The sequence below is a fragment of the Eublepharis macularius genome, chromosome 7 (genome assembly GCF_028583425.1).
Source record: "Eublepharis macularius isolate TG4126 chromosome 7, MPM_Emac_v1.0, whole genome shotgun sequence".
Lineage (NCBI taxonomy): Eukaryota > Metazoa > Chordata > Lepidosauria > Squamata > Eublepharidae > Eublepharis > Eublepharis macularius.
The window spans coordinates 50,750,676-50,760,875 of NC_072796.1; the positions used below are offsets into that span (position 1 = coordinate 50,750,676).

General features: G+C 41.9%; 1 protein-coding gene across 2 annotated transcripts in view; it reads right to left on the reverse strand.

Moving 5' to 3' along the window:
* The window catches only part of ATP9B (ATPase phospholipid transporting 9B (putative)), a 243,284-nt gene extending 235,263 nt beyond the window's left edge, over positions 1-8,021 (reverse strand). For both annotated transcript variants that reach the window (XM_054985070.1, XM_054985071.1), the window contains exon 1: positions 7,922-8,021. In XM_054985070.1, the coding sequence (XP_054841045.1) occupies positions 7,922-8,016 (95 nt within the window). In that variant the 5' untranslated portion in view covers positions 8,017-8,021. The remainder of the gene's footprint in view (positions 1-7,921) is intronic.
* Positions 8,022-10,200: the final 2,179 nt, after the last annotated feature.

Consider the following 10,200-nt stretch of genomic DNA (forward strand, 5'->3'; position numbering starts at 1 on the left):
TGTGATTATCTTCTAAGCAATCACAACCATAAAAAAATTTGCCTTTCTGCACATTACTCCCAAATCTTCAACACACTGAGTTCATACCACTTGTTTTGTACTGGAGTAATCTGGTGTTTTTGCCCACACTTAGGTTCACTATCTATCTGACAGAAGTATAATTTTTCTAGTCCTATCGTCTCTTTCTAGTCCTATCTACTGACTTCATCAAACAACAGTAACATTACTGGCATCTCCAATTCCTTGGACAATTATTTATTTACTTACTTCTTTCCCCAATGGGGACCCACAGTGGCTCACATATCTCCTTCAAATTATCCTAAAAACAACCCCGTGAGATGTTAGGTTGAAAGTATGCCTGGCTCAATGTCACCCAGCAAACTTCCATGGCAGAGTGGGGATTTTAACTCGGGTCTTCCAGATCCTCGTCTGAAACTCTATTACACCACACTTGCTCCCAACAGCTCCCATAAGCTTTAAATATTTAGTTTTCAGCAAAGGGAACTGACCATTTTCCAGAGTTCTCTACTGTTCATTGTTGTGCTGTCTGAATCTCTGCCTGCTTCAAAAGTAACAGATCCATTAGTGATAGCTTAAGAAACAACCTTGAGCAGTCAATATTTCTCCAACAGAACTATGGGAAAGCTTGTTGTACTCATGGTGCATGCATATGCTGTTCTCTATATCACCATCCTCAAACAGATAACTTGGGACTCCTCTTCTACATGCAAGAACTTTCCAAGCCAGATCAACCATACTCACTAGCACAAATCTCTGCCCTGACTGGTAATGTCTCAAATCTTGGCAGATTATATGAACTTCTTGCCAAAAAACTCTGTGGTCAAGTGGTTGGGCTGCGAATCAGCATTCTGCTGGTTTGAATCCCACTACTGCCACAAGCTCAGCAGGTGGCCTTGGATAAGCCACTCCTCTCAACTCCAGCTCCTCAGCCGTATTGCAGAGATAATAACACTGCCTTTGTTCATCCCTCTGAGTGGGCAGTAATCTCTCCAAAAGAATGGTATATAAGCACACTATTATTATGTCATGCACTACTGAACTGCACTACATAAACATTTCCTGAAGTCTCTTTTGAAACACAACTATCCCCAAATTTGAGATATAACAACTATAACCATACACAGATATTAACCTGAAGTTGGAAAAAAATGACATGTGATGTCTCTCGCAAATAGTTCCACCACACTACGCAGTCCTCTACCAACTGTGCACAGGTGGCCAGGAAGGAAGGGTTGCTATTATTCTCCATTAACTTCTCCAGATCCCTGGTATAAACTATAGCTGATATTGACTGTCTGCTCTTTATGTTGGGAACTAAGGACTGATTAGGTATTCTGCTTCTTTACTGGCTGCCTAGATCCCCAGTAAGCATCCTTCCTGAGTTGGCAGAAGTGCTCTTGGATGTAGTGCTGGAGCCACCTAAACTGATTGCTCTTGGTGACATCAACTTTTATGCTGAATGCTTCTTGTTAGAGCTGGCACAGGATTTTATAACCTATATCAAATACCGACTGGCCTCCACACATGAAAGAGGCCATATCTTGAACTTAATTTTTTGGCCTCAACCATAGTCGACCTTTATCTACTGAAGGCAAGGGTGAAGAAGATCACCTCAACAACCTGCAAAAAGGGAGAACCCATTAAAGGGTCCACCTGTGGAGGCTCACTGATCCTTCTGAGTTCCAAAACACTCTGGCATTTTAGAGTTCTCTGTTGAGGCTGCAGTGGAAGTTTGGAATGTGAAGTTCCTTGAAGACATTAATAAATTTTTGCCTCGTTGACCTCTCCTACCCTTGGAGAACAAGGCAGTTCCATGGTTTACCACGGAACTGGGTGACATAAATTGGGCTGGAAAACTTCTAGACAGATGCTGGCAGAAAACTCACACTGAATCTGATAGTGTGTGTTAGAGAGCCCACTGGAAGGCCCATGAAGCGGCAGTAAGACCGGTAAAGAAATGTTATTTCACTGCCACAATTGCCTCAGATGTTTCACAAGCATACAAATTATTTATGGTATCCTGACATCTTCAGATTTCTAAATCTGAACTTGTACTTGGTCAAGAATAGACATTAGCTGAGACATCTTGGCAAAGGTTTTTTTGCTAATATAACAGCATGAACACTCTGACCTGCACTCCACCTATAATATAGGTAAGACAAAAGATACGTTTAATACACCATCTGATCTGCTTATGGACCATTTCAACTCAGTTACAGTGATGGATATTGTCAGTATCCTAGTATCTATGAAAGCCACTACTTGTACGCTGGACCCTAGCCTATCTTGGTTACTAAAACCATATAAGGGCCCTTGATGTCTATCATAATACAGTCATCAAGTCAAAGTACTTTCTCTCGGTCACTCAAAGAGACAGTTACTCTCCTACAACCCCCCCACCCGCCCATCAGACAAAAATGATATGACCAATTATCATCCAGTCTCAAATATGCCCTTTCTAAGCAAAGTAGTTGAGAGAGCTGTAACAGACCAAATCCAGGTCTTCATGGATAACTTTTCAGTCTGGTTTCATGCAAGGGTATAGGACGGAGACAACTTTTGTGGCTTTAGCTTATGACCTCCGTCCGAAAGCCATGCTTCTTTGTTGCTCCTTGTGGATCTAACTTTAACTTTTCATACAGTAGATCATGTCATCCTACTGAGGTGTTTGGATGCAGAAGCAGTTATTGGGGACTGTAACTTGGATTGGTTTAAATCATTCCTCATGGAATAGACTTAAAAGGCTGCTCTTGGAGACCAACCATCTTAAGTGTGTGAACTATCTTGTGGGGTTTCACGGGGCTCAATTTTATCCCCCATATTATTCAACCTCAATGTAAAGACGTTAGGATAAATCAGACATAGTTTTGTGATTGGATATCATCAATATACCGATGATACTCAGATCTATATCTCACTATCCAAACCTTGTGGTGATGCAGTAAAGGCCTTAAACTGCTGCCTGACAGCAGTGGTCAAATGACTGAAAGTGAACAGATGGAAACTGAACCCAGACTAGACTGAAGTTGTGCTGTTTGGGAAGGTGTTGATATTGGACATTTTGCTCCTCACTTTCAATGGGGTTAAACTGACCCTTGCAGACCCATTAAGAGTCTAGGGTTCACATACTCCCTGCCCCCTCCCCTTAAATTGAGATTAAAGACAGAAATCCTGAAATAACTCAGTTATGACTTAATCTGAATTCAGATAGTTCTTCCCCAACAACTTTCCAAGCAATCCTAAACAGAATGACACCCTTCTGATTGGAGTGAATTGGCATTAGGATTGCAGTGTTTGATTCTTAATTATAGTTTAATCCTAGGAAATAAACTAACCTCATGTGTTCAGGTGACCCTAGTTGATCATCACAACTAATTAGAGTTAGTTGAAGACTTTAAACTCCAACATTTGGAGGAGAAAAACGAAGGCTGTACACATACCCTACATTTTACAAGATGTGTTATCATCATGAACAGATTTCTCTATGTTTCACTCTATAAAGGTACATTTGGAGTACATCAAGATTTCTCACTTGGATTAAAACGTAAGAATTGAAAACAGCAAATTTGCAAGTTATTTTTAGGATTTTTACAATAAAAAACAGAGTTTTAGGTTTTATTAGTAAGCTCTGTATCCAACGTACTGCATACTATCACAAACCAAAGTCACACACTTTGTTTGAACATTCTTTTTGACTGGAATAATGTACTCTAATCCTGTCTCATAGGACCATGCAAGTGGATTGATTGAAACAGTAAACTGATGTATCTTGTTTTATTACTTCTTTTGTAGATATCACTGGAGGAAAACAAGACACTATCACTGGCTTGATCTTAAAATAAAGATACCATGAGAATTGACTGATATATTAATACAAAGACACTGACAAAGCTTAACTATATGAAAACTAGAGAATGCTTACTATTTTTGTCTTGGGTTTAAGTACTTTGTTATCAGACACAGATACAAAAACATAAAGATACTTTTGAGGTGTGGGAAGATAACAAAAAGGCCAGGCAGTAAACATGAGCATGAGTCACACATAAATCCTGCACTTGAATAATAATATAAAAAAAACTTATTTGAGAAGAGATTAGATAAACTCCTCTAAGGCACATTTTTGAAAGACAATCATTTTAAAAATGAGCTTTTGAAAAACTGCATGTTTTGAAGTGAGCTTCTGAATTTAAGACAAATGAATATACTGATCTAAGAAATAAGATAAAAATTAACCTTATTTACTTGATCTCTCCTCACTCAACACTCAAAGAGCTATGTCAAAGAAACTGTCTGTTCAATTTGTACCATAGTAATATTTTATTTGTTTCTGAACAGATGTAATAATTTTCATTGATATTAGTGATATTTATTAATTAGTAGGTACACTTGAATTGTTTAAAAATTAGTTTCATTTTAAAACTTTGAGAATTATAGTGGTGAAAGAAGATAAACCTGGATAACAGAGCCTATAAAGTTTCTTTTCTATACAGTACTCTGTTAGGCCACTGTAACCTACATTTTCCAAGGTACAAAAGTACAATAGTACAAGAGTTTAACTGTACAAAAGAAATATATAGTAAGTAGACTAGTTCATCATTCAGCAATGATTTAGTATTAAGACAATAATTGTTTAAAAGGGCATGTGGTTAAGTTTGTAAGTTTTTGCTCTGTTAGGGGATATGATTATCTTTTAGACTTATTGTAAAATCTGTAGATACAATGTTTTATGGATTATTTATAGAAACTGCTTTAAGTAAAATGGAAATGTGGCATATAAATATTTGAATTAAATAAATATAATACCTAGAGTATCTAAAATCAATTAAACATAAAAGCAACCTTGAATGATGGGGACATGGCAGTCTAACGGCCCAATTTCCACACATGTTATAAAAAGTACAAATCTATTTTACAGAAGCCAGTGGCAGATTTCACATCTTCCTGAGTCTAATTGTAATGAATAGAACCACAGGAATCTGGCAGGCTTCTGCTTATCAGGAAAGAAATGTTCATAAACACTGCACTGCATTAGCAGATCCCTCCTTTACTGATGCTATATGATAACATGGCACTGCATCTAGAGTGAAGGGCTGTACTGAGCTGTCAGTGCCAACTCAATTCTGGTTTGGAGCACACTAATGGCAGCACACTCCTTTGATGGAAGGAGCCTTCCAACAATGAAGAACCAAATGGCTCTCCAATCAGGTCCAACTCAAACTAGCGAACCACCTTAAGTGCCCTCCTCCCATGCTGCCCACCCTTCCCTGGTATGGCCCAAGGCACACTGCAAAGAAAGCGCTTTTCTCTGCATCCCAGATCTGAGGAGGCAGGGGAAAAAAGGTACACACTGCCTCTTGTAATATGGTTGCCCTAGCAGGATCGCAGGTGGGATGTAGGTCTCCTCGGATGCCAGGCAGCACTAGAACAAGTGGCAAGAGCAAGCCATACTTGCCACTTCCTCCTACAGCACTTCTCTCTGGCAGTTTGGTGCCCCTAGTGGCCTCTTGGGCAGTGAACCAGCCCTTTTCCCAATCATGTAATTAAATGCTAGCATGCTAATCCAAGCTATGGAACTACAGCATAACATTAGGGAAACATCACTGATTCAAATACATATGCACAAAGAAATATTTAGGAACACGGTGCCAGTGCCAAGAAATAATTAAGTGGGATTCTTTACCATTCATTTTATTTAATTCTTTTAAATACTGTTTACCAACTCTGTAACAATGCAACCAAGTCAAAAACCCTAGCTTCAATTGAATAAAAAACAGACAAATAGAATAAGTGTATGAAAAAAAATCAGAAATCAGCTGAGGATGCATTTCATCTTCCCTGAACATTGAATAACAGACTTAAAGGTTATGGTGGTTCTGCAGACAATTGTAAAAGGAAGCCTCCAGTGAGACGCTGTACAGCTGGAATTAATATACAGATCTTAAACTACCAGACTTGGATGGGGACTGGGATGGTTAGCTCACTAAAGGAAGTAACTGCATCTTCTTACAGGTATGCTATTCAGGTACACTGTTCAGATTCATCCAGCTCTATGATTCAAAAATGTTTGGGAGTAGGCTGGGCTCATTTTCAATGAATCATTTATTCTTTTGAATGGATCTTCTTTCACTTGTGCTCTGCAGTGTAATGCAACACAGGTATGTCCCAGGATACTGGGCCTTCCTGCCTATCTTTGTAACAATCACCGCCACCCCTGCTCTACTACTTCTGTGTGTACCTTAGTGTATCTCTTTCTTTACCAACTGAATGTAGCAGTTCCCATATCTGATAAAGTGGGTTCCAGCTCACAAAAGCTTATGACACAATACATTTCTTAGTCTTTTAAGATACCACAAAGATTTTCACTGCAACAGATTAATACAGAGACTCATCTGAGCTCTGTATGTTCTCAGCGCACTCCACATTACACAGTAAATACTGTGGAAGGTGCAACATGCATAACGGAGACATATTTGTAACAATGGACAAAAACCATTCAAGAGTGGAGACAGATCTACAACATGTTGGAAGAAACAACTTGTAACACCATGAGGCCTACATACAAACATATTTGGTATGAAAAAAGGTACTTTGGGCAGGTCTACATAGGCATAATGTGGGGGAAGGGTGATGAAACATTCTTATCTAAGAGCCTACAAATTTATCTGCCATGGTTAAAACAGTGGATGACACTTTGATCTCTGCTAAACTTTCTGTGGTGATGAGCCTCCTCCTCCTCCCAGCTTTAAGCTGGAGAAGAAGGTAAGGACTAGAGCCCACAATTAGACCCAGCTTCAGAGTTGTTCTAAGCTTTATGCACATAATAATAACAACTGCACTTAAATACCACTCTTCTAGATAGATTAGTGCTCCACTCAAGAGTGGTGAACAAGTCAGTGTTGTTATTATCCACACCCACCCTCCAGTACAGCTACGGATCTCGGGCTGAGAGGAGTGGCTTACCGAAGGCCACCTGCTGAGCCACATCAGACACAGTAAGTTCCCCTTCCCATACCCCATTAGGTATGAGCACAAATATTGGCTAGCTACTACGGCAAACTACTTTTTGAAGATGCTGCTTGTAGTCTCAGACCCAGAAGAAACAAAATTAACAAAACATCACTGAGAACATTTTCTGATGGTATTTGTGCTCCTAAATATGGAACTACAGATCTTGCATTGTGCAGCTTTACCCTATGGTAACATAGGTTATGTTAAAGTAATTTTCAAATAGAAATGGGATTTTCAACTTGGAAGTAGTTAGAACGCTAACACATTCTAGCTTACACTTTCCTTGCCCTTCTCGGTGTTGCAAAAATTGCTATCAATATTTGGTCTTTATAGTTAGTTCCAAAGCTAAAGTTTTGATATCTTCCTTGAAGTAACATATCATGGCAACCAAGTCTTTCATCCAAACCCCAGAGGAAGATTATTCAGTAGCAATAGAAAACGTACTCAACACATGCTGAGGAGCACGATCTCCTTCGCATGCTCTATGGCCGAACTCTGGTGTTTTTGAAACCTGATTCTGGAATTCAACTTGGGCTCTAAAAAATAATATTAAAGGGGGGCTGATACTCAGTGGGGACACTTTGAACTCCCAAGGTTACTCTGCTACGACAGCACCACTGCTGCAGCAACCTTGCATCTTTCCCAGAAGTAAAGAGCACCGCCTCAGCAAGCTGACACAAGGCAACACAGCCCTGGAAAGGCCTGGCGAGTTCAGCTTCGCAGACTCCGCGGGACGGGATGGGAAATAACACTTGCTAGTCTTCGGGGGAGGGGGCGGAACTGTGCGGCTTCTCCTCCCCTCCCCCACCCCGGTCAGGCTGTAGCCCAGGATCCCGTGTGCCGCCTCCCGTGCCCCTTGGCGGCCGCTTCCCCCACCCCCTTCTGCCTTTACCTGTTATGCCGCTGAGCGGCGGGGGCGTTAGTGTAATAAGCCGCCCTCCGTTGGGTGCTGCGCGGTACCGGGCGCAGCGGGATTTGGTCGGCCATCTTCCCCCCTCCCCCCGGATTCCCCCTCCCTCCGCTGACTGACGGAATCGTCATCGCCGGCGCCGCCCCCTGACGTCACGTTGCCGCGCGCTGCGCCGGTGACGCAACCAACGGCTAATGCCGAGAAACCGGTAAGAGAGGCGGGCGAGAGGCTCGCGAGGAGAGAGAAGGTGGTTTGCGGCCTCGGAGGGGAGGGCGGCCCCCGGCTTGTAACGGAACGGAGTGGAGGGTGGCGGTTGCCCACGCTGGCTTACTCGGAAGTAAGTCCTGTGTTCTGTGGGGCTTACTTTCCAGTTGGCGTAGGAAATGCAGTCCCGCAAATCGTCCTTACTCACAGTAGGCGTGGAGTGGTTGTCGCTTCTCAGTTGTCAAGATCAAGCAAGCCCGCACCTACGTGCTTCTGCAACATGACCGTGGATGGGAGGCCCATTGAAACGTTCCCGGTCACGATCCCCATGCACACGTACTTAAACGCGGGGCTTTTTTGTGACGGGACTGAGCCCTCTCATTTAGGGGAAGGGGGCTTTCCCATGTCTTGTGCTAGCCCGCCCTGTTTAGAGACTGGAACGCCGAGAACTGTTGCGGTCTGCAGAGAAAAGGGGCAATCGGTGCAATCTCTATCAGTACTGGCACTTTTTTTGTTGTTTAAAAAACCCCAACAACACCACACTGCAATCTGGGAGTAAGAACCGTTGAGTGACAAGATGCTTCTGAGACAAGATGAAATAGGCTGCATGCAATCAGACACTGTAGAATATAGTGACTGATAGACACCATATTCATTACAGTGCTTTCTCTGCTTTCATGACCACCGGCAACAAAGCTGGAAAGTCCTGCAGTTTCAGATACAGGCACTTTTGTATGGGACGAAGGTTTTGGGAAATGTTTGAGCTCAGGGGTGTACTGCATGCTAGCAAAATGTCCATCATCATGGTGAAATGCCTGGGGATGGGGATAGAGGGAAGGGTTTGTATTATTTCTACCATGTGCAGTCTTTTGCCCATATTTATGCTCTTTCAGTTCCTAGAAGATGAAAGTAAATAGAATTTCTAACTGACTAGAAAAGGAAGTCTCACGTAGGAAAAGAAAGAAAGCTTAAATTGATGTTTAGAGGCACTGAATCTGTGGGCAAATAAACTAAAACTTAATCTAGACAAGAACTAGAATGTGATGAGGGCAGAAAGGTTGGGTATACATCTTGTAAATAAATAATAATAAGCAATTATACTCCTCTAATTGGAGATAAAATTGGCTTAGAAGACCGTGACTCTGCTTAAGGAGGGCACTGCATGTTTACAACCTCTTCTGAATCCGGTGCACTCCTGAAGGATCAAGTACATTATCTGGGGTATTTCTGGACCGAGACTGGAAAAGTAGGTGGGAGAGGTGCCCAGGTGTGGTTTTTAACCATCAGAGGCAGTCAGCCATTCCTGGAGAAGGTGCCTGGCCACAACTATACATGACCTGGTAACATCTATACTCATTTTCTGTAATGTTCTGGAAGTAGGGCTGCCTTTGAAGGGAAGTCTAGAAATGAACACAAAATATGACTGCTAGTTTAGAGCCTGCTATAGGAATCATATTTCAGCAGTATTGTGCCAACTGTACTGATTGCTGGCTTGTTTTCAGGCCCAATTCAAAATGCTAGTGTTGCCCTTTAAACCCCTAAATGGCTTGAGTCCAGGATTGTCAAGAGACTGCCTTCACTTATATGAGCCTCCCTGTGACCTGCGGCCATTTCCCACTGCCCAGACTTTGGAACTTCTTGCCACAGAAAATTCATCTTTTCACTCTTGGCCTTCTTGTGATATGTTTAATAATAATAATATTTGATTTATATACCGTCCTTCATGACAACTTAACACCCACTCAGAGTGGTGTACAAAGTATGTTAGTATTATTCACAACAATCACCCTGTGAGGTGGGTGGGAGTGAGAGAGCTCTGGAAGAGCTGTGACTGACCCAAGGTCACCCAGCTGGCTTCCAAGTGGAGGAGTGGGGAATCAAACCCGGTTCTCCAGATTAGTGTCTTGCCACTCTTAACCACTACACCAAACTGGCTGGTTTATATCACTTTATTGTGGAACGCATTTGGTAGATGTTGAACTGATCTTCTGCCATGAGCTGATGTATCCATTGATTTTTATTGAGTAAGGTGATGCACATTAAAACAAAACAATCCT